General features: G+C 42.3%; 1 protein-coding gene across 2 annotated transcripts in view; it reads left to right on the top strand.

Annotated features, from left to right (window-relative positions):
• Window positions 1-2,552: 2,552 nt before the first annotated feature.
• LOC119724295 (cleavage and polyadenylation specificity factor subunit 6-like) overlaps window positions 2,553-25,379 on the top strand; it is a 37,953-nt gene continuing 15,126 nt past the window's right edge. The window contains exons 1-15 of one of the 2 annotated variants that reach the window (XM_038195290.1): window positions 2,553-2,682; window positions 8,927-9,019; window positions 9,618-9,740; window positions 10,824-10,993; window positions 11,869-11,948; window positions 12,307-12,564; window positions 13,567-13,727; window positions 14,591-14,750; window positions 15,434-15,624; window positions 16,813-16,951; window positions 17,675-18,117; window positions 19,039-19,103; window positions 21,211-21,380; window positions 22,997-23,150; window positions 24,603-24,859. In XM_038195290.1, the coding sequence (XP_038051218.1) occupies window positions 2,623-2,682; window positions 8,927-9,019; window positions 9,618-9,740; window positions 10,824-10,993; window positions 11,869-11,948; window positions 12,307-12,564; window positions 13,567-13,727; window positions 14,591-14,750; window positions 15,434-15,624; window positions 16,813-16,951; window positions 17,675-18,117; window positions 19,039-19,103; window positions 21,211-21,380; window positions 22,997-23,150; window positions 24,603-24,831 (2,496 nt within the window). In that variant the 5' untranslated portion in view covers window positions 2,553-2,622 and the 3' untranslated portion in view covers window positions 24,832-24,859. Of the gene's footprint in view, window positions 2,683-8,926; window positions 9,020-9,617; window positions 9,741-10,823; window positions 10,994-11,868; window positions 11,949-12,306; window positions 12,565-13,566; window positions 13,728-14,590; window positions 14,751-15,433; window positions 15,625-16,812; window positions 16,952-17,674; window positions 18,118-19,038; window positions 19,104-21,207; window positions 21,381-22,996; window positions 23,151-24,602; window positions 24,860-25,379 lie in introns of both variants that reach the window. The other variant, XM_038195283.1, reaches the window with a different exon arrangement.

The raw sequence follows: 25,379 nt of genomic DNA, 5'->3' as shown, positions 1-25,379 counted from the left end.
ATTGCGAAGGTTCATAGTTGATATTGAAAAGGTTAACATCAAAATGTCGTTACCGGGCCACCGTACGATTTCGTGAACATAACTCTTTATTCCAAACTTCAGGAAATAACCTTTTTTTTTAAATCACCTACATTGGAAATCATACGTTTCTTGATTTCTGCTCAATAACAGCAAGCCAGACGGAATAATTTCAGGGGATTTTAATACGATATTAAATCCAAGTTGCAAGCTTTTTGATAATAGTACAATTTTTGTTTTAATTTTTTTTTTTTTTTTTTTTTTTTTTAAATCTTTAGACATTAAGTTCAAAAATACAATCTAAAATGTAAGCAGGGGCTGTCACGGAATGAACGACTGTCATCAAATGATGTGCTCATCCATACCCCTGATTACAAATTAAGGTAAAATTACAAAGGTTCGGATAAAAATCGATATTGATAACTGAAATGAGAAAAAAACCCCAAAAACATGAAAATATCGAGAAGACCCCCTCCACACCAAAATAGAAAAAAGGAATAAAACAATGGCCACCCACAGAACTTTATAAACTGGTCTGAAGACAATTGGAATTCCTATCCAAGTAAAAAGGTCCGAAAAAAGGGTTGATGAAAAGGGCTGAAAAAGAGCTGATAAAAAGGTGTGAAAAAAAGGCTGAAAAAAATCGCAAAACCCTACAAAACGGGCCACATGTTTTAACAATTACAAATTACAAAATAAACAGGACTGAAGTCAATTGGAATTCCCATCCAGGTAAAACGGGCAGTAAAATGGAGCTCATAAAAAGGGCTGGAAAAATGGCTGATATGACAAAACCCAACAAAACGTGCCACGTTATAACAATTGCAAATGCGGATCTATTATATGGGCCTATGCCTTTACTCACTTAGGCCTAATTGGCTTGACCATTTTTTCCATTTGAAAAAGCAAAGCATATTTCTTTCAGTGTCTTTAATTTCCACATCTTTCATTTCCCCACAAGTCACCAGAAACCTGCACGCTTCTTATAATTCATTCCGGAGACCTTCTTACCGGTGTTATTGTGCTGAGGTTGTTTCCGTGCTGGATTTGTATAATACAACAATGAGCATGCGTGATGGTTGAACAAGGCGAGACTCGAAACACAATCTCGCTATACATGTATATCACTTTTATTTGTAAACACGTCTAGAGAGGCTAAACATTACGATTACGTATCCAATTCCTATAATCATCAAGGTTCAATTGCTAAACACTTTTTGTTACTATCCATCCATACTCTAAACATATTTAAGCGTGTTTACAAAGTGTAAACAGGAAGTGTTTAAACTGTTTATTGCTAAACACCGTAGTTTGCAGTTTTGGAATTTTAAATTAAAAATTAATATTTTAATGAAAGATGGAAACTTTGGTGGATTATTTCCAGCAATTTATCACCGAGTTCGATGGGATGTCCTGCAAATAATGTTAAACTGCGAAGGGAAAAAAAAACCCAGGCAAACAAACACCCCAATGTTGCTGGTTGAGGGCCTAGGGGCGAGTCTAATTGAGGAGGAGGAGTCCCACCTCCTATCCCTGATGCCTTAAACATGTACATTCCCCGTGCTATTTCGAGTTTCTCCCCAAAACAATTAATAGATTTTTGTTCAGCTGCTATTTTCCTGGCAGTATAAAAGGTATTCACTGTTGAATGATACATCAAACGGAAAAACTCCACCGCCGTGTAGATATTGAATTATGATGTATTCTTCTTCTTATTATTATTATGGTTTTACATTCAAATTATGCATCTCGTGGAGTTAATTCTTTCAATAACATCCCTGCGACACGTAAACATCCTTTGCCTCCCACTCTTGCCAGTTTTATGCGCCTCTACAAGAACCCGATTGTTTAATATTTTATGGTACAAAAAATGTCTTGTTTTTGTCTTTTTACTGCCAGTGTAAAAACTGTGATTAACCTTGTCTAATTTTCTTCTAAATTATATCATGTTTTTATAATTTTTTTCTAATACTACCTAATGATTAATGTTTGTTGTAACTTCTGGACACCTTTGAAAAACACTGAAATAAATAAGCGGCACGACCATAATTCGGCTTCGTAGGGCGGCGGGGTCACATGAGCGCAAAATGAAAACCCCTTTTCCGAGTGTTGCAGACGCCCAAAATCGGAAAAAGACAAATTGAACATTTTTGGGAGAAAAATACATTACTTTTACTTTTTGAAGGGCTTGCACAATAATTAATATGCATGCACCAACTTTAAAAAGTGCACTCAAGTAAAAGTAAATTTTAAGTTTTCCAACTAGGCCCTACATGTATTTGTTTGGCATATTTCATTTTTTGGTTAACCTTCAACCTTTCTGGTTAATTTTTCCTGTCGATTCTTGACTCTCCTAGGTCCGCGAATTTCATTGTTATCAAAGTTAACACACCGTTTTCCAAGCCCCCCCCCCCAAGAAAATATTGGTCCCGCCTTCAGCGCTTTCAAGACACACAAAGCGCGCACATGCTTTTATTTTTTACGCATGCAAAATACATTCACTGGTACCCAGTCCCACGCGTTGCGTCCTGTCCAGTACATCGCACGTGTCGACGTACTTGTGGTTATATATTACCAGCGCAATCCCCGGGACTTCAATTCAAAATGGCGGACGCTGTGGACATAGATTTGTATGCCGACGACGTGGACCAAGAATTTAACCAGGTTTGTCTATTTCCCGCTTTTCCCCCTATGCAAACCGAAGTCGCTAGTTCTTTTATACATAAGGAATGTTGTGATTGTGATTAAGATACATAAAGCGTCGATGATTTTGAGTTAAAATGAAACAAACCTTTGTTGCAAATTGTCAGGTTGTTATTTTTAAAAATGTCGCTCCAAAAGCATTGTGCCCAGTTTCCGGACAGCAGCCTATTGATTTTTATCAATTTTGCAAATAGGCCTAGTACGTAGTAGGCATGTCAAACTCAGGTACAACCATAGTACAACTATAATAGAATACAGGGCCACTCCATTCTATATCCGCGCATCCATGGCTGCGTGGATGCGCAGTCGGTTTTCTATAGCGTCCTCTAATTAAATGTACTTCATGCCCACTCCGCATCCGCGTATCCGCACATCCAGGCATCTAATAAAGCACCCTCTATTGATAAAAATTTACTTCATGCCCACCCCGCATCCACGCATCCAAGACGGAATGAGTGGGTAGGTTGGGGTTGATTTTAGATAGGGAAATGAAGTAGTGGGTCCTATAGGGTAACGCAGTGGCTATTGTTACGGCAGCCGTAACGCATTTCCCATTTTCTATCGTTACGGTAGACTGCAACCTGGCAACTTTTATAAAAAAACATGACAAGAAAATATAAAATTAGAAGGAAAAAAGTGAATTTGAACTTTATGAAATTCGGACTTTATTTCCCTTTTAAAAAAAATCCTCCAAAGCCTCAGGTTAGAAAAGGAAAAAAATTCGAGTGCAAAACTGAGATTCGAACCCGCAACCTCGCGGTGCAAAATCCTACCCTCTATCGCCTGAGCTGGCGCACTGCTCGATAACACGTGTGGAAACAAATAATTATATACCTGCGTGCGTATCAAAAAAATATCGTAGAGGGCGCTAAACAACGAGTGCCGTAACGATAGCCACTTCGATAGGGTAAATACAGTAGAGGGTCCTGGGGTAGTCAGGTAGTCCGAGTAACTTGGACCCAACTTATCGCCTTTTTTAACATTTGGACATGGTCTGGCGATAGTGGGGTCCAAGCTAATACCGCGACCTGGACAACATCATCCTGTCACTGTCCCAAAAACCAACATTTTCCAACAAAAAACATCAGATTTCACCTTCAAAACGGCCTCCAAATTACTAGATATGCCACCTGAGGTACAAGTAGACATCGAAAATTAAGATGGTTGTACTGAAGTTTACTTACGATCCGGAAAAAAAGTGAAATTTTCCGTCCATTTCGGAGAGCTCCCCTCGCGATCTTGAACACGTTAAATTTCCGATCGTGTTTAATGTTTGAACGACGCGATTTCTTCTACATGCCCAGCGTAAATTCGATGGTTCCCGTATCCCGAGTGCGATTCCGTTACCGAGCACGCGCGATGCATCGATTATGATAATGAGTCACGTTTGTAAACACATACATGTGCATTTCGAACTGTAAAAGAGAATCGGGAACCAGGTTGAACTGGTATCCGCCATAAAAGCTGCGCTAGTTCCCAACTCCCTATTATCGTTTGAAATGCACATGTGTTTACAAACGTGATCCAGTCTACTCATTATCATAATCGATGCATCGCGCGCGCTCGGTAACGGAATCGCACTCGGGATACGGGGACCATCGAATGTATGCTGGGCATGTAGAAGAAATCGCGTCGTTCAAACATTAAACACAATCGGAAATTTAACGTGTTTAAGATCGCGAGGGGAGCTCTCCGAAATGGACGGAAAATTTCACTTTTTTCCGGATCGTAAGTAAACTTCAGTACAACCATCTTAATCAGTCCTTCATTTTTAAGGAGCGCGATCGCGCAGGCGCTCCTACTGTGCTCCTCGAACGGTCTCGAAGGAGCGCCAAAAATAGCGCTCCTCAGAAATCCAAAAGAGGGCTCGTCAAACACAGGAAGTTTAAAAATAAGAAGTGATAAAAACGCAAAGGAATTCAAATCTGAAGCTACACATATTTTTCGTTGGTATAATGCCCAAACTCACGTTAATATGCCGCTGGACATCGCTAAAAAATGAACGAACATCGAGCTCGCACGTACTGTAAAGATCGTGTGTGTACGTACGTACAGCGGTTGTACACTGTGCATGCACAATCTGCATATCGCATAGAGCTGCATGAAAACACGTGGGCCCGTACGTGCGAGTGCAGCAATGACTGGTTCCCGCTGCGCCGCGCACTAAGTCCCAATGAAGGCATACTGAAAATGCGGTAACCAGTCAATGTAATAGTCGCGCGCGGTGCAATGCACTGCCGTACAGTGTTTTTGCGTGCAGGCCGGACGGAATAGACATCGTAAAAATGCCAAGAAAACAACGATTAAGAAGGACGATCTTTGCAAGCTTATTCACAGAACTTGATCTCTCTTGTCTGTGTATGTATTTCCCGTGTTCATGAATTTATTTTGAGGAAGTTTTACTGGTATGTGAAGTGAAACGATGCAGCGTGTTTCACCGAAATCCTATACCGTAAAACGAGTCTCATTGCCGGCCCACCACACACAGTGCATCACAAACGCTCGTACTAGTGCGAAGTTCAGACGTTGTTAGCCAGTTTCTCGTCGTGACTAGCATTGTGTATATGGCATACTTGACCTGCATTTTCCATTATTTTTAAGATTATCGACGGCAGATATTTTCGATAAAACTTAAGGCACGTTTGTGTCATTTTGAGGCCCTTTTTGTAAAGCTTTCGTAGAGCAATTGAAATAGTTCAGGCTGAAACTTTCATATAATTTTAGTATTCAGTTGCTTTATGTGCCGTTTATTAACTCTCCATTTTCCCAGTATGATCAAGTGATGAACCAACTGACAACTGTATTAAAAAATGAAAGCCTAAGCAATAGTCAAACCTTTTATTAATCTCCATTTAGTTAGTTTTTTAAAATAAATTTTACCTTGTCTTACAGTTACAAAAACGAAAAAAGTAACGCAACTTGAGCATATGTTATTATGCAAAAACTAATAATAATGCAGCCCCTTGAATAAATCCTTATTTCAAAATAAAACAAAAACAATGGTAACCCGTCGTTTTACCGCTGTTTATCCGTAGATTTTAAGGAGAGCGATTTGCTCTCCTCAAATATTTGAGGAGAGCGATTTATAGCTCTCCTGGATTTTCTTTAAATGAAGGACTGCTTAACCCTTACCCTACTAGACCCTCCAAAGCATGCCAATATGTGCCTCAAGAAAATCTCCTATGTTTTTTGCATGGCCCTCCAATATCTGCCATGTCATTTCAAGGGTAACTGGACAGGCACTCCAATACATGCCACAGAGAACAATGAGAGTCCTCTGATAACAAAGTGAGTGCCCCCAGCTGGTCAGTATCAGGCACCCTCCAGGGCCTCCAACTCCTGCCAATTGGAGCCTTCACAGTCAAGATAGTTTATCCTCCAATATACTGCAGCTGGAGGGCATTGGCATAACCAACTGACATGCAGTAAACTACCCTCAGAGAGTAAGGGTTAATTATCGATCTCTACTTGTACCTCAGGTGGCATATCTAGTAATTTGGAGGCCGTTTTGAAGGTGAAATCTGATGTTTTTTGTTGGAAAATGTTTGTTTTTGGGACAGTGACAGGATGATGTTGTCCAGGTCGCGGTATTAGCTTGGACCCCACTATCGCCAGACCATGTCCAAATGTTAAAAAAGGCGATAAGTTGGGTCCAAGTTACTCGGACTAGTCCTGGGGTAAATAAAGCGCCCTCTATTGATGACTTCATGCTCATCCACCCCGCATCCGCGCATCCAAGACATCCCAAGCCGTCTCACTCGTATATTAGGCTACGTATTTGCCAATAATTCACTCTTTATACCGCCCTCTATTTTTCATACATCTACGTTCATACCGTACTATACCTGCGTACGCATAGGAGAAGTCTCATATATTTCAACGTTGCTTCGTTCTCCGCCCTCTATTTTTTTATACATCTACATTTGTACGTTCATACCGTACTATACCCGCGTACGCATAGGAGAAGTCTGATATACCAATGTTGCTTCGTTCTCAAAAGAGTGCCATTCTACTCAACGACCCCACTCTTCACATCGCATCCAACTACTAAAAAACGTTTTTCGGTGTGGCCCTGCATTCTATAGTTACTCCCAAACTCATTATGTTTCGCTTCCGATAATGGCCCATACACGAAATTATGGGTAAAAACAACATCGTTGTTTTGTTTTTTCAACACAAACTTTATTTTTGGTAAATTTGGTATCCAGGGAAAGCCCATGATGCATGCGCTCTGAATCCGGTGTCGTTTCGGCAAATTTTTTTTTTGGGGGGACCTCTTCTGAACGTAAATAGAAATTTTCACTCGCGATTTCCTCCAATTTCATTCGAAATTTTTGCAGAAACGAGTCTTATATAGTTTTTATTGATGTTTCATCATCAAATTTACTTGTATTTATTGAGGCCATCATCATTTAATGATTGAAAGAAAACCGGAGTAACTTTGGACTTCATTAGTGTTGTGCGAAGCCGGTCATACTAATAAGCGTCAACACTAACAGAAGCGTCAACACAGTGTCAACACATTGTCAACACCTTCAAAACGCATTCAAATTGACTAAACCAGTGTTCAAACCGTTCAGTATGGGCCAAAAAAAAAAAATTTGGCTCAAAATCAATAGGTTAAACATCTGAAAATTGCAATTTTCAGTTCAAGAAAATTGACTCTTAGTGCAGCTCCGAAATCGGCAGCCATGTTGCTTCGGGGGCAGCGCAGACGATACCATTACGCAAAAGGGGTGATAGCATTATACAATAAATCTACAAAGGGCGGTCATTACGTGTGAATCCGCATACAATATGATAATTTCATTTAACCAGCACACCCATATAAAATGGTGTAGTCCAAGCTCTGTGCGAAGGCAAGATGGCGGACAACGGCAGTGCTGCTTGTGAGATCATTTTTTTCACGTAAAAAAACTCTATTTTCGTAAACGAAATGTAGTCTAAACTTTACAGGTCTATGCCTTTTTTGTCAATTTAAAATGTGTTTTTGCAGTGTTGACGGTGTGTTGACGCTTCTATCATGTGTTGATGCTGTGTTGACGCTTATTAGTACGACCCTGCGAAGCACCTACGTACGTCATGTACGGTGTGGGTACAACGCTGAAACAGGCATTATGGCCGACAACTGCATTTGCAACATCGCCTCAGTGGATGTACATCGCCAAAATATAAATATAAAATTGAACACTTTTGATAAATTTGATTTAAATGTTTGATAAAAAGTAGCTAGTGTAAAGTTTTAAGAGCTCAAAGCAGTGAAAAAAAAATCACAATGAGCGAGTATGTGGTAATGACAGCTAAAGTAACAGCCATTATGTGTGTAGTGGAATTATATGCACTCTCAATTTGGCTGTTAATTTCTTCATTCTTATGCCCGCTGGTTTTGGACTTAGTCTTTTTATTCAGAGGACCATGCAGTAAACAGAGGGATTTGGTCGACTATTCACAGTTTTTATGATTGAATATTTTATTCATGACAAATAAATGAAAAATTTTTATACTCTTTTTGTCCAGAAATTACACCATATTTCTTGCATAAATATGTGAAACAACCATTTAATGTCTAGTTTTGATTTGGATTGACATAAAAATTGCTTTTTATCACCACATAGGCCTACACATTTAGCAGTTTGACTCTGAAATATGCGTCAAAATAGTAACATTGAAAACGCTCTTTTTCAAAAACTGTTTGACCAAAATTGACGATTCAAAAAGATTTTTTCTTCTTTTGCCAAGATCTTTCCAAAAATGTAAACAGAAAACTAATTTTCTTTTAAAAAAAATTGCTATGACATGTCTACAAAATAGGCCAGTAAAAAACAGTAGTTCGAATAGGGTAGTAGACATAGGCTATAGACATACATGTAGCTAAGTTACATAGCTGGCCTAACCCCATTAGCCCTGAATCCTCCAAAATCCTTTTTGCCAAAGTAGAGGAATTTGGAGGATTGAGGTTACGTGGCAAAAGTGCATTATTGATTTTGTAGGATGCACTTTTTCAAGGTCTTGGGCCGGACCTTGTGTTGTTTTTGCTCAGCCATGCATAAATATAGGCCTGGATTATGCTTGAAATCCTCCGTACTGCTCCAAGATGTCACTGGACAATCCTCAACACATTAACAGTCACTGCCGCAGGATTTTTTGACATCGCAAGTCAACACAACAGTTCATTGATTGTCCGTGCTTCTTTCATTTACTACAGGAAGCTGAGCAGTACAACAGTGGCTCAGGCCAGGTTGACCTGTATGATGACGTCATCACTACGCCGGCTGATGGAGCTCCCGTTAGTGAAAGGGTAACTAATGATTTGTCCAAGTAATATGTCGGGAAAGAGTGTAGTATCCAGACGCCTCTTCGTTGGTTGAGTACAAATTCTATGGAGAGTCAAGAAAATGTTCAAAGTATTTTGTAACAAAATTGGAAATGTTTCTCAGTCCCAGATTCATGTCTTTGCAGCATTTTTGCAATGACTGACCTCCATTGAGATGATATATGATGAAAATCGGGCATCAGGATGCAATATTCTTTCCATAAGTTGTTCCGTTTTGAATGCATGAAGGCTACAAGCACTGTGCGAAGGCAAAGGGGCAATACACATTCTGTGCCTTTTCCTTCGATTATACTTATTGCCACAATGTGAATCAGCCAAGCAGCATTGGAAGCTTATGTAGCACAATTCTTGTTTTTGAAGTGTAAACCATCCATCTCGGAGGATAAAATAAACCCCCAAAACCTTTTAATTTTCAATTTTTCATCTGCCACTTATTCATTCACAATAAACTTACAGTTCAATTTTTGGTTGAATAACTGCTTATAGTAAATGACTGGCTACGTGCGATGTTTGATTGTATTTTCTCCTTCTGAGATGTCATTTTTTTGGGTGTAATTTACAGAGGTTTTCTTCGGGGGATGCCCGGCCAAAGCCTGCATCAGCCACAGTTCAAAGGTCACCGTCCACATCTGTCCCATCCTACAGCGGCAAGAGGGTGTGCATGTATGTGGGCAACTTGACATGGGTGAGTGCAGGACAGTTTCCATTCAAATGTTGACATAGTGAGTCTCCCAATTCCGTTTTTGTCCGAGTCTTCAAGTGACACTTTGAGTATCCACTGTCAAGTATTGGGCATGTGTACAGGAAACTACTATTTGCCTTTGCAAATGAATTTTCAATAAACACAGCCAATTACTTACGTAGTTTCGTTCCATATGTCCCTTATGTGTGACAGTTCATAGGGAGGGTATGAACTGTCGCACATATGGGACCCCCCTCATACCCCAAGTACCACCCCGGGGAGGACACAAGCGGCCAGACCACCATCTAGTGGTCGTAACAGGAAACAGCGCCACCAGCCGACTGGTGGTGCTTCGTTCTGAGGATGACTAGTGAAACTAGTTGAAACGTAAACGAAACTACGTAAGTATTTGGCTGTGTTAATAGAGAATTCATTTACAAAGTTGAAAATTCACCAGCCTGATGAACTTCTTTCAGGATACTTGGGCCTTGTTCTGATGTCAAGTTCTTTTTGAGTGGACATGAGACCTACATTTCATGACATTTGGAATTTTGTCACTTTGGTACCGAAAGGAAGTGAAAGGAAGTGTAGGCCTAATGTCTGTGACACAGCAAATTAACCAACATATTTAATGACTGATTCAGAGAAATAATCCAAACCTCCTAGTCTGTAATCTCCTTGACCATTACTAGATAATTGATGTATAAGGTTTGAAAAACACACATTTCGGTTTATTGACTGAGTTCTTAAAAGCTCTGTCACGGACATGACATCATGCTAGAAGTGCTCGCGTCAGTGCAACAAGGTCGTAACTCCATTCTGCAACAAAGTCGTATCTCGCACGAATACGCTCCGTGCAACAAGGTTGTAACTTCTACATATCGCGACGTCCATTGACTTTGTGTGTTCATCCGGGTTATTTTAAGCGAGGTACCAGCTTTTGACATGACATCACACACCATTTTAGGGGATATGACCTTGTTGTACGGACACCACAATATCATCTAGTCATCTGGGGTAGTACAATTAGAAGCACAGTGATCAGGGGTAATAACTGCATATCTTTGAATGTTACTTCCCATGCAGTGGACCACAGATCAGGACCTATCAGACGCCATTCGTGACCTCGGGGTAAATGACCTGATCGAGATCAAGTTCTTTGAGAATCGTGCCAACGGCCAATCCAAGGGCTACTCGGTGGTGCACGTGGGATCGGATCCTTCTTACCGGACTGTCATGAACGGCCTCCCAAAAAAGTCAGTCAAACTTCCGTCTTGTTTGTTTCATTTCTTCCCACCGGCCCTCAATGTTATGAAATCCATCACTTGGCTTGCTTGGTTTTGATGAGTTTATTTCCTGTGAATTCTAAATTTCTTTTTTCAAATAGATCATAACTCCTAACCCCTAGGCCCATTTTGCTAGGAACCATCCTCAATCCTCCAGAATTGTGCTCTTTATGTTCAAATGAAGGATACCCAGTGCCTCAATCCTTCAAAATTGTATGACAGTCCAGCCTCAAAAATGCATTCATCCTCCATCCTCCAAAATCCTCATGTGCTGCAACACCATTTATCCTCAATCCTCCAAAATCCTCATGTTCCTCAAACACCATTCATCCTCAATCCTCCAAAACCGCCAGGAGGATTTTGGGGGATTGAGGTGGGTTAGGGTTAAACCAGAAGTAACCACTCTTGACCCTAACCCTGCCAGACGCAACACACTGCATCAGGTGTAAAAGTCTGTGGGACCTTGCTGCATTGAGCCATCAACACCAGTGCATAAACGGCCAATTCTGAGACAATGAGAGCTAGTCCCATTAAACAATGCCACAGTTGTATCCTGCTGTAGTTGGTGACCGTAGACTCTTAGGCAGTTTGGCATTGAGACTTTTGACCTTGAGACTTTTGGCCTGATGGATCTTGCTGCACTGGGCAGGCTTTTCATTTTGACTGGTGTTGCATGTTGCTGCGAGTAGCAGGGTTTCAAAGTCCTGGTGGGTTAGGGTTAATATTTTGAACGTTGCTGTAATATTTGTTGATAAATATTTCTGTGATATTTTTATAATTATTTTTTTTGTATTATCTTTAAGTTAACAATTCTGAACATTTCTGGATTTTGTTTGACCCCTCAGAGAGCTTCACGGTCAGAACCCCGTTGTGACTCCATGCAACAGGCAGAGCCTCTCACAGTTTGAAAATGCCTCTCGAAAGGGTGAGTCCATTAGGGCTGTATATTTCCTGGTTATTTGGAAGTGGGATACCAAAAATACCACAAAGCGTTATCAACATTGCTAAATTTTGTTGTGTGTTTTTTTTTTTTTGGGGGGGGGGAATGTTTTAGTGAAGGTGCTGTGCATGTACACATGATCCCTGTGCTAACCCTGTAAGCACAAAATCCCTATTTACACATAAGTCAAATTCCTTGCTTGTGGTTAGTCTGGGGTAGTTCGTGAAGGTTCATCATTCACGGTATTATGAATCATTTAATTGGACACACTTTGCATCTTCATTTGCGTCTTCCATTTGTAAAGTCTGTTTACGAGATCTTTTCCACATTTCTTTTCTTTTAGCCCAAGGAGGTCAGATGTCTGGCGACAGCCGTGCTGGACCGCCAAACGACCGCCGAGGTCCGTACCAGAATCGCGATGGTCCGCAGGGGGGACCTCCCCACCAAGGTCCCCCACCCCCAGGCAACCAAGGACCCCCACCGTTCCACGGTCCCAGTGGGCCAGGCCAAGGCCCACCCCCACCCTACGGGCCTGGGGGTGATAGGTTCCCTGGGCCTGGGGGCCCGGGGGGACCACCACCCCAGGGACAGTTTCCTCCAGGTAAGGCAAAGGAAAGACACAAAACCAACTTAGAAATTTGATCTATCCGATGACCAAACTTACAAACCATTCCTGAGGAGGCACCACGCTTGCCTACAATTAGTCTTCAGGCTGAAACTTTTCCTTGTATCCACTGATTTCCTCGTTTTTTTAATTCTCATGATTACAAATTGACAAACACTGTTCAAAGTCTTGTGTGTTTTGGAATTTCCTCGTTTTTTCTAAATTCCCATTTGCATGCCTGAGTCTTGGGTCATCTCGTTGTTGTATATTAAATACCTGATCACCTGCAGCAAGAGGGCTTAATCACAAGGACTTGCTATCACCCACAAATCGCTATCGCAACAATGTCTTCGGAATCTCCCCCTGAAGAATGGGAGAAACTGATGTGCACGCGTTACTTCTGCAAGCAAATACGGTCCATTTTCTTCGGTCGCACACATACTCCATGACATGAAGTTGCATAAAAAGTCTGGTAGCATCTTGAAGGCTGCTGGCTGAAATTTCGGAGTTTGGTTCGGAGCTAAGATGCAAGGTGCTGAATGTGGACTGCATACATAAGGCAAAACAGTTCGTGCGCATGAGACAACATCTACAACATTCCCAAGATGATGTTGTGAAAGCGGTTTGTGTGTGATAGTGGTTCGTTTTCATAAATCCTCTCTTACTGTGGATGATAGCGTATCCAACATCTACAACGACGTCTTGACTCCAAGACCAGCCCACAATTGGAATACCTGCTCACAGGGCTCCGTTGGCCACTAGGGGTTTCAAATTACAAATGTGGCTCAAATTACCCAACAACATACAATAATTGTTAAATAGATTAACAGTGGCAAAATGTGATTGGACTAGCTCCCATTGTCTCAAAATTGACCTTTATGCACTAGCGTTGGCCAAATGCACGATGTCCCTCTGATTTTTACACCTGATCCAATGTGTTGTTTAGGACTGGGTGACTGTTGAAGACTCACTTCAGCTTTGTCTTCTATTTCTTGACAGGACGTGGCGGTGGGCCACCACCACCCCGTGGTCCCCCACCCCCAGGCCCCCCTGGGCCAGGGTTCCAAGGACCCCCCAGGGGACCCCCTGGCCCTCCAGGCCCCCCTGGACCGGGCATGCAGAGGCCTCCAATGGGTGACAGGGGACCCCCTCCACAAGGGGTGAGTATATCATCTAGCTGCAAATAAAATGGATTATTCTTGTAATGAAATGGACAGAAATTTCGTTCATTAACCCTCCTATGGAAACATGCATTGTGAGCCTTGGGTCAATATTGGTCAAGACCCCCATTGGTTTGTACACAGAATGCCAGGAGGTGAGGAAGACAATTTTGACCGTTTGTGACATATTAAATAGTAGGAGGGTTAGATAACATTTGGTACTTGTGGTTTGTTTAAATTTTGTGTGTGTAGATCTTTACATCTCTTAAAATGCTGAAGCTTGCGGGGACGTGCTTTACTTAAACCCAAACTGTTGATAACAGGTTAACCCTCCTAGTGGAAAGCCCATACTCACGGCAACATGTAAAAGCCTTTAAAATCCTGCAGGTCAGTTTCAGGTGAAGGGATATGAAGTGTTAAAGTAACTGTGTCACAAAAGATCGATTACTCCGTAATTAAAATGGACAGATATTTCATTCATTAAATAACATTTGGTACATTTGTGTCACACTGCACAAAAAGACAGCACTGTGGAGAGCAGTGAAGCATGACTGAATCTGCCTGCTTGACCACACAACAGAATTGTGCAGGGATTTGAAGTGTTATCCATACTCCACACAAGATTATCCCCAAGGCGTTTCTGTGAATTTTACGTACTCCACACAAGATTATCCCCAAGGCGTTTCTGTGAATTTTACGTACTCCACACAAGATTATCCCCTAGGCGTTTCTGTGAATTTTACGTACTCCACACAAGATTATCCCCAAGGCGTTTCTGTGAATTTTACGTACTCCACACAAGATTATCCCCAAGGCGTTTCTGTGAATTTTACTTCAAGCATTATGCTAACTTTGCTCCACAGGGACCAGGCATGCACCGTGGCCCACCACCCCCAGGCCCCCCTATGCCAGGACCACCTCCCATGGGGCCCTCCCAGGGACCTCCAGGACCTCATCATGGCCCACCTGGACCACCAGGCCCGCGAGGCCCCCCCATGCATGACCAGAGAGGACCTCCACCACGTGAGTTGAAAACCACTTCCCTGGTATACAGGCCGGAGATTAACCCCTAACCCCATACTTCATTTGACTAAATAATGGATCAAGTCCATCAAAATCTATCACTTACTCTGCTTCACATACATGACATAATCAAATCAACCACTGAAGTGCTGGTGGATTTCGATGGACTTAGTACACATGGCTTATGACAACAGCAATACAGGATGCTAGGCAAAATTCATCGAATTCCCCAGCAGTGCTCCAGGCCCAAGTCCATCATACTCCATCAATATGTTGTCAAACCAGGCCTGCTGGACCAAGTCCCCCCGAAATCCAACAAAGTGGGGGATGAATTTTGATGGAATTGGTAAGGTTGGGGTTAATAACATCGGAAAATTTTGAACACTTAAATTCAATGCTTGGCAATGTTTCATTGGAAATTGTGTTTGGCTTTGTAATAAATACTCTGTGCGATTGTAAAAATGTCAAGCTTTTCTACACCATGGCAAATGTCTGTGAAATTTAATTGAACATTCATAAGGAGATAAAGAATTTTTTTCACACATTGATAAAATGTTTGACTTTGGAAAAGTAACCTTTTAGTGGGGTCACATACCCATTAATAGCAACATTTGATAACTCTCAAAGATTTCCTCCGTCTCTTTATTATGTTCTTACCGTTGTTTCCATTTTTCATTCCACAGACCCCCAAGGTCCAATGGGCCACCAGGGGCCCCCACCCCAAGGCCCCCCTCCGCCCCACATGGGTGGGCCCAGACCCCCACATGGCGGACCCCCTGGACCACCACCTCAACAGGGGCCTCCTAATTTTGGAGGACCCCCTAACCAGGGTCCACCTATGGGACCCATGCACCAGCAAGGGCCACCCAACCAGGTGAGTGGTCTCCTCGTAACAGGGTAGCCTGTTATTTATGCTCAGCCGTGTATAAATTTAGGCCTATAATGTACTTGAAATCCTCCGCACTGCTCTAGGATGTCACTGGCTCTGCGGTCATCCCTCCAAGGACCACATTCAAGAAATAACAGATGATTTTGCAGGATTGAGGTTGCATCCTGGCAAAAATGCCTAGGGAATTAGGGTTAAAGGCATATAAGACACTTTGCTTATCATGCATTTTGTTCGTTTAAAGGTATAGTCCATCATTTGCAGCCATCCGAAAAGTAACTGGCGTATTTATTATTGAAAAACAAACTTGGTTGAAAGATAGTAAGGGGACTAAACTCCCTGTGAAATTATTCTTTCTGGGAAGCTGTCATTTTGAAGAAATCAACGAAAGAAGGCATTTCCAATGGTGATTCTTAAGAAGCACTGTAGGAAAATTTAAATTAGTAGTTCGTTTTGTTATTCAGCGCAGCGCGCACAAGTATTGGAACGACGCACACGCGCGCGCGGTTGTTATAATTTGTCGGATCAGTGCGCGACGTCGCGCATAGCTGCAATTCAAAACAATTCAAAACATGATTCAGTAACTTTTGATTTGAAATTGAGATCTTAGAATGCTGTTTTTCTCTGAATGTACAGCTGAAGCTTAGCTGAAACTTCATCAGGTTAGTTGCTCAGTATCCTTCATTAGATTTTGAACTCTTTTGTTGCTTCAAACGAACAAAATGCACAAATTACAAATGATGGACTGTAGCTTTAAGAATGTTCACAACCTAACCTGTTGAAGTTTCAGCTCAGTGGATATTACACTTTTCGAGAAAACTGACAAACCATGCACAACCTTTTCATCATGAAACACAATTGACTGTTTGTAGGAAATCACCTACATTTATTGATTTCTACTAAATGACAGGAAACCAGATAATTTCATGGGGGTGTTTAGTACCAGTACGATCTTTAATCCAAGTGAGCTAAGTCTTTCGATAATAATTTGGTAGGTTACTTGTGTGATAAATAGAAGATTACCTCAAAGGAATTTGTAGTGCGGGTGCTAACTCTACGGGAAAAAGTGGTTTTGCAAAACTTGAAGGTTGTAAAGTGCAGAAGACTAGGAGGATTAAAGCTGCATGCTTCTAACATTGTTCATTTAACTGACACTGTTTTTTTTTGGTTCTATAGGGGCCACCACCTCAGGGGCCACCTCACCACGGTGGACCTCCCCAGTTTGGTGGACCACCACCTCAGCAAGGAGGCCCTCCTATCCGCGGGCCTCCTCAGGGCCCGCCCCCTCATAACATGCAGCAGGGACCTCCACAAGGTAGGTCTGTTAGTCAGCATCACAGATGAGGTTTTAGTGAGGCTTTGGATGATCCAATGAGGTTTAATACAGTGTTAAATACAAGAAAAGGTTCCTGTGAGGTTTATGGAGATCATCTTACTCGCCTCCTCCTAACATGCAGCAGGGACCTCCACAGGGTGTGTGAGGATCACAGATGAGGTTCAGTGAGGGTTTGGATGATCTAATAGGGTTAATAATACAGTAATGAATACTAGGTGAGGTCATGGAGATCCTCATACTCTGAAACCCTTGTTACCTCATGCCTAAGGGAAAGCAGTAACAGGTCCTTTTCATAGTAGAAATGAATACTAGATGAGGTTCTTCTATATCTGCAAGTGGGATATGTTGAGGTGCATGAACCTCGTGTGACGCTGAGGTATAATACAGATTCTTCTTTACACAAGGTTCTAAGTGTGTGCCATGAGGTATACTAGCCGTATAACCTTGCAGTATTTATGAAAAATAGGCGAGGTTCCTTTTTAGGTGCAATTAACCACATCTGTGAATTAGCCGGGAGGTTGATTAAAGTCCTTCATTAAAGCTGTAATGAATTTATTGAGCGTTTCTGACAAAACCCTTGTCATGAAAACTATTAAGATGAGGTTATGTTGACGTGCTTATTGCTCCATGCAAACAGAAAAGGAGATTTAACATTTTTAAGGATTAAAATAATCAAATTGATTTTTTTCCTTCTTTTTTTAGGGCCTCCTCCGCCTCGTCCAGGCCCGCCAATGCAGGGAGCACCCCCACCCATGCAAGGTGGACCCCCCATGCAAGGTGGCCCCCCAATGCAAGGCGGCCCCCCCATGCAGGGTGGACCCCCCATGCAAGGAGGACCCCCCATGCAAGGAGGACCCCCCATGCAGGGTGGACCCCCCATGGGACACGGTCCTTCTATGGACAACGCCCCACCCATGCAAGGTGGACCTCATGGCCCACCTCCCCAGCAGCAACAACAAGGGGTTCCCCCCATGCATCCCGGGGGCGCGCCCTCGGGCGGGTTTGGGGCGCCTCCGATGCAGCAGGGACCCCCTCCTCAGAGCAGTGGTCCTCCGATGGGTCAGGGTCAACCTCAGGGGCCGTCGCCTCATGTCAACCCGGCGTTCTTTCAGGGGCAGCAAGGACCTCCGCAGCCTGAAAGACAGGTAAGGAATTTGTTTCAAACCTCTATTTCAGCTTAGATGGCAAAATTGCGTTACTGATTTTGTAGGATGAACTTTAAGTAAGATTTGAGGCTTTGCATGGTGAAGATACTAAATAATGAAAGGTTTGCGGAAACACCATGTGCGAATAATTTCTCAACTAAGAGAATGGTTCTGAAAAGAACCAGAGGTATAAACTCGACGTTCCGGTCAGTATGCTCTGACCGTCTTCAGGAGAGTGCCTAAACTCTAAGAAAGAGTTTAGGCACTCTCCTGAAGACGGTCAGAGCATACTGACCGGAACGTCGAGTTTATACCTCTGGTTCTTTTCAGAACCATTCTCTTAGTTGAGAAATTATTCGCACATGGTGTTTCCGCAAACCTTTCATTATTTAGGATGAACTTTGTCAAGGTCTTGTTTTTGCTCAGCCATGCATAAATATAGGACTGGATTATGCTTTAAATCCTCCGTACTGCAGCGCCAGGATGTCACTGGCCAAGCCTCAACATATTGACAGTCACTGCCGCAGGATTTTGCAGGATTCAGGCAGTGGTCACCCCTCCATGGACCACATTCAAGAAATAATGGAGGAATTTGTAGGATTGAGGCTTTGGTTATTTTCCCTTGAAGCCTATTGGAGGATTTTGCAGGATTGAGGCTACATCCTAGCAAAAAGGCCTAGGGAATTAAAGTTAATATACATTTATTTGCCAACCACCAGTTGGCACTTTTTGCCAAATGAAAGCTCAACGTTGCAAAAATAAAGACAGTTAGTAACGTCGTGGCAAGTGCAAATATGTGGCAACATTTCATGAGGTACCATCCATCAAGCCCTTCTGTAATGAATCTGTGTTTTTGTGTGCATTGACAGTAAAATTCCCTTTCAATATTGAACAAGTGAAGTTGCAATTGTCTTTGTGCAGAGCTATGACCAGGGTCCGTCTCGTCAGAGCTTTGAGAGGGATCAGTACAGAGCCTCAGCAGAACGGTGAGAACCTCAGACATGTTCCTATTCTCAAATATCTGGACTTTTTACGACAAGCTCAAATTAAAAAAAGGTATACAGACTAACTGGACCATGTAGAACGCCATGGTCCAGTGGTTATGGTGTTTGACTCATGTACGAAGGTGCGTGGGTTCGAACCCGGCCAGGACCATGGTGTTTGTGCCCTTGGGCAAGACACTTAACTACAATTGCCTCTCTCTACCCTGGAGTATACATGGGTACCTGTGAGGGTCGAGGACCGATTGAGCGCTGATATCGGCTGCCGTGTGGTCCCATGGCGTGATGAACGGGGGAATAATTGTAAAGCGCTTTGAGATCGTTGATACGATGGAAAGCGCTATATAAGCACAATTATTATAATTATTATTATTAGACTGTAGAATTATGTAGAATTCTGCATTTTTTAACGACAAGCAAGTTTGCAACTATTTGTCCCTGGCCAAGATAATAAGGCAGCCACAGCCAACCTTGCCTAAATTTGGGGTCCACTTTCTTCCCCTGTCCCTATACATCAGACTTCTATGATTTTATAATTCTGATGCACTCCTTAATGCAGTCATCCTCCTAGAGTGATTATGAATAGCATACTACCTTCCCAACAAATAAAATATGTTTGAAATCATTCTTAATGATACTTGAATGGCAAATTACAAAGTAGCAAGGTAACTGGGACACGAAAATGTCACACTTTGCACACTTAAATTATAGAACGACTCTCAACATCAATTTCGCATTGTTTTCCATTTAATTGGACCCTTACCCTCCGAAATCCTTTAAAATGTAGGATTTTGCAGGATTGAAGAAGGCAGAGCCTGCCCATGATGAGGGGCCCCCCCCCCCCCAAAAATAGTTCTGCTTACGGTTACCCTTCCTACCCTATTTTGACAGCCCTACAGTAATTTTTTTGGGGGAAAAATGAGGGAAAACCCCCCAAAACCATCAATTGCTACCTGTTACCCTTGACAACACGCAGACACCTCCATATGATCGTACACAAAAAAATTGCCAAAAAAAATTCCCTACCTACCCTATTTTCGAATGCCATGACGATGTAATCGTAAGCAGAACTGTTTTTTTTTTTGGCCGTATGTGGGCTGGATGTTGCTTGAAGGTTTTCAATTGTGTAAAGAATGCACTGTTAATTCCCACACATTAACCTAACCCACCAGGGTATGTTTTCTAGAACCCTGCCAAACGTAGCAACATGCAACACCTGTCCAAGTGACAAGCCTGTCAAATGTAGCAAGATCCATCGGGGAAAAGTCTCAAGGCCACACTGCCTCAGAGTCTGTGGTCACCGCACGCAGCAGGACACCACTGAGGCATTGTTCAATGGGATTAGCTCTCATTGTTTTACAGCTGGCCATTCATGTACTGGTGTTGATAGCTGAATGCATCAAAGTGCACCAGTTCTTTTCCACCTGATGCACTTTGCTGCGTCTGACAGGGATAGGGTTGAAGGTTTATGGGGGAAACGGGAAGGGTCCTTGCAGATATGACAGAGGGAGTTAGGGTTTAAAGCAACAGATCGACCAAGCCTCGCCCCTTGATGCTTTGACCAATCACAGCCTTGATTAATGTCTCATATGTGTGCACAAGAGTCTGGCGATCTGATACACCGTGCCCTCTGGAGACATGCACACAATAGGGAACAAAAGATTGTATACGTCTCCACAGGGCAATTTCTAAAGATGAATACGTCTCCACAAAGTTTTCATGAAATAGATATATGGATTTTACTCAAAAACTAGGAATTTCCAAGGTGGGTTGATTTGTCCAAGTGGAAGAGTTTTAGAAAAGGGATATTAAGTCCGTATATCAGCCCAGGAAATTAATTCTGGTTAAAATAGGAGCATTTTGAAACTACACTTTCAAACTCGAAAACTTTACTACATGAGAACAAAGAAATGTCTCCACAAGGATACCAATTTCAGTATGTCTGCACGCGCATGTGCATAGGATGGTGCTGCTGGAGCGTACAGTGTGGCATTGAAAGAGGGGGTGGGCGGGGCAGTGGGCGGGGCTTAACAGATCGGTCTATTGGTTATCAGTGTTGGTAACAAGTCTTTTCCTCATCACTCCCTAGTAGCCAAGGCTCAGCGCCTCCAGCAGAGAACGGCAACTTCATACGGAGGCAGGACGGCCCACCGCCGCCTCAGGCTCCTCAGATGAGCGAGACGGAGTTTGAGGAGATCATGAGCCGTAATCGTACCGTCTCTAGTAGCGCCATCTCAAGCGCTGTCATGGATGCCAGCAAAGGTGAGGGTTAGTGTACACTGTTGTGACATGGTCCATGGCGTTTCGCACACCATGGCGTTTCGCACACCATGGCGTTTCGCACACCATGGCGTTTCGCACACCATGGCGTTTCGCACACCATGGCGTTTCGCACACCATGGCGTTTCGCACACCATGGCGTTTCGCACACCATGGCGTTTCACACACCATGGCGTTGTTCTCCTGGTTCTCCAGTTTTCCTCTCTCTGCAAAAATCCACACTTTCGATCTTGCTGTACTGTGGGTCAGACATGCTTGGTAAGGCGCCTTAACATGCCTTTGGTGTGACCGTGTTGTAGCTGCATCCTTTGCAATTCAGCGTCTACTTCAAGTAAGGTTGATTAGGCACCCCCCCCCCCCAAATATCACAACATGTTTTGTTATACTGGCTCTTGGATGATTAGTGCTTTTACAAGTACTGTCATAGATGTCAGCAAAGCCGAGCGTGTGGTCTGCTGTGAAGTGGTCCATGGTTTCCTCCCAGGGGGTGTTAAAAACCCTCGGACCAAATCACAGCAAGCAAACAAGCAATTAGTGCTATCATGGACACCAGGGCCCAATTTCATGGAATCCGTAACGCCGAATTTTGTGCTAACGGCCCGCAATTTTGTGCTAACCGAGCTAGCACAAAAATTCTGCGCTAACCTTGTAAGCACAGAATCCTTAGTTACGGGAAGTACGCATGCGCACAAGCCAAAATTCCTTGATAACCTGTGAAATACGCTAACCATTAGCGCGGAATTTTCCGCTATAGTTAGCGGCGATTTCTCGCTAACCGTTACGGGTTCCATGAAATTCGGCCCAGTAAAGGTGAGCTTTATTGTAAAATGCTTATTGTATGTCAAGTTCTCCATGGCGTTTTGTTAACCCGAAGGGCCTTAAAAAACCCATGGACCTTATCCAAACAGGCAACAGTTGTTTTGTCAATCCATGTCTAAACCTTTTACCCTGACAAACATATCTACATAACTCAAGAAGAACTTTGATTGAACAATGCGAGCGATTCCCAATTCAGTGCCCCACCAAGAGGCTGCCCTGGAGGGTCCATTTTTTTCAAGTTTACGGTCGACACAAACATGGCCGACTTCTCTTGATTTGAACGAACGTCAGGAGATAACTTGAGGAAATTTTTGATAGATCCGGGCATAGCATTCTGCCGCCTCATAAAAAAACACCTTGATCAAACATCTTGATCAAAAACATCATGATCAAAAGAAGAGAAGAAAGAAAAGATACTCAAATCATATGCTCACAAAACTACTGACCAGAAAAAAACTAACAATTTTATTAAGCATCCTGCGTTATGGCAAATTTGTCGACCCTCTCCCACAATGCACTGCGAAAAATGGACTCTCCGTGGCAACCTGTTGGTGGCGCACCGTATTGGGAATCGCCCGTATTGAAATTTCTCCCCTTTTTTTAATTTAGGAAAATTTTTTGTTGTTGTAATTTTAGGAAAATTTAATTTTTTAATATTAGGAAAATTAAATTTTAGGAAAAATTAAATTTTAGGAAAAAAATAAATTTTAGGAAAAATGAAATTAAATTGATTTTTATTATTAATTGGGTGATTGTGTTGTTTTCCCGCATACGTTCAGCCAATTACCCCAGTGCCATCGAGACCTTAGTGACAGCCATTTCACTCATCAAGCAGTCCAAGGTCTCCACCGACGACCGGTGTAAGGTCCTGGTCAGTTCACTCCAGGATTGCCTGCATGGCATCGAGTCTAAGTCCTACGGCTCCTCATCCAGGTAAGACTCCCTGCTTAGCGAAACCTGTCAATCGAGAAAAGTACTAAGCATTTTTTTGCTTGTTAAGTGAAAATCAGCTTGCAAGCAATTACAAGCGACACACAGTATGATTAAAGGGCCATGTAATGGATTAAAAAAATGTTATCCTTGAAATGTATCATTGTGTTCATCTCACTTTATTTGTAATCTTCATATTGCAATTTTAAGGGCGTCTTGGTGGCTTTTTTGGTTTATATGCTGATATAAATGTCCATATTTGTGAGCTAAACTGTGATGTCATTCAAGGCAGAAACTTCAGGTACACAACTGCTTCAGCATAAAAAGTCACCAGAATTTTTAGGAGTTTGCTGTGGTTATTTTTCTGCTTTCATTGGTTCCTTGTTTCAATATATGACAGTAAGACAATGAGAAAACCTTCTGCTCAAATGTTTCAATAAGTAGAATTTTGGTTTACAATTTGAAGAGGAAAACCCTAATCTATAGAGTGTGTTCTTAAAGTGACAACACAGCAACAACACCTGCAGTTGCCATAGAAAAGCATGACACAGTTTAAATGTTGACAAAAGAGCACTTGGCAAAATGGGATGTGTCGTAGTTTTCATACATTTCAGAGGAATGGATATTTGATACAAATATGCATCAGAGTCATATTCATTTCATGGCCCTTTAACCCTAACTCCCTTGGCATCTCTGCTAGGATGCAACCTAGATCATCCAACTGCCTCCATGTAAAAAAATGCATACAGCCTCAATCCTCCAAAATCATCCGTTATTTTTTGAATGTGGTCCTTGGAGGGGTGACCACTGCCTCAATCCTGCAAAATCCACCAGCAATCACTGTCAGTATGTTGAGGCAGAGCCAGTGACATCCTGGAGCAATGCAAAGGATTCCAAGTATAATCAAGGCCTAAATGTATGCATGGCTGAGCATAAACAACACAAGGTCCGGCTCAAGACCCTGACACAGTGCATCTCCCAAAATCAGCCAAACATTTTTGCCATGTAGCCTCAATCCTCCAAAATCCTCCATTTTGCAAAGAGGATTTTGAAGAATTGGGACGGTTAGTGGCTGATCACCCGTTGTTGTGTCTATGTGAGTGATTTTTAGATGAAGGGGAAATATGCTTACTAAAGGCAAATTCTGGAATTGAAAGTATTCTTTATTTTTCCAGCCAAGATTGTGGATTTAAAAAAAGTATTAACATGAAATTTTGGAAAGCAAGAGACCTGCAGATTGATGGTTTGAATTTTTTTGCAACAGCTAATAAAAGTTTTCCTGCAAGTAGTGCAGAAAATATTCCAAAACTAAAGCCTAGCAGAGAACTTTTTCCCACAACTGTCTGAGAAAACTAAGGAGATGAGGCCTAAGAAAACAAAATTGTCTTAAGAAATATACCAAAGGTAAACAGTCCTGGGCTAATTTTTCAATTTCTCCTCTAATCCTGATCGCAGGCGCAAAGAACGGAGCTCACGGGAGCGTGACGAGAGCCGTCACCGCAACCGCGAGTCCAAGAGCTCTCGTCACAAGGAGCGTCGGGAACGATCACGTAGCCGGGACCGTGAGTATCGCGATCGCAGCCGGGAGCGCAGCAGCAACGATTACTCCTCGTCGACTAGAGAGAGAGGGGACCGAGAAAGGGAGAGGGATCGTGACCGTGATCGCGAGTATCGCCGCCGCTAGGACGTCGCATCCTGTTAGCGACACTGAGGTAGGTCTGCATAATATCCCAATTTTGAATGATCACTGTGTATTTTTTTAGAAATGATGTGTCCTTTTTCTGTTGCTTTTGAAGAAACATCTAGTTTAAGAATTTAGGGATGTTGGCACACCAACAGAATCGTCCGCCAGAAAAGGTGGCATCTACTCTTTAGGCGATGGTCTTCTTTTTTGATTGATTGATATGTGCGAAGCGTTTATTACGTTAACCTTTAATCCCAGATAGAGGTACGTATAAATCATCAATTGAATGTTAAATTCATCATCAGGAGTATTCATCATCAATTAAATAGCAGCCCCGAGGTACGTATAAAATGGCATGCAAAGGTAACATTTCAAGACTTTTTAAAGTTTTTTTTTTTATCCAATTTTTGTTGTTGATTGCATTAAGAGTCTGAAATTCTTTTTTCTTGAGAGCACTCCAATAATAGTAGTTTTGGTGTCAATAATTTGAATATTCGAGTTTATTAAAATAAACTTAACGCATTGTTCAAAGAATAATTCGAAGCTTT

Source organism: Patiria miniata, unplaced genomic scaffold, assembly GCF_015706575.1.
Source record: "Patiria miniata isolate m_02_andy unplaced genomic scaffold, ASM1570657v1 HiC_scaffold_1, whole genome shotgun sequence".
NCBI lineage: Eukaryota > Metazoa > Echinodermata > Asteroidea > Valvatida > Asterinidae > Patiria > Patiria miniata.
This window is presented reverse-complemented; position numbering and strand designations above follow the sequence as displayed.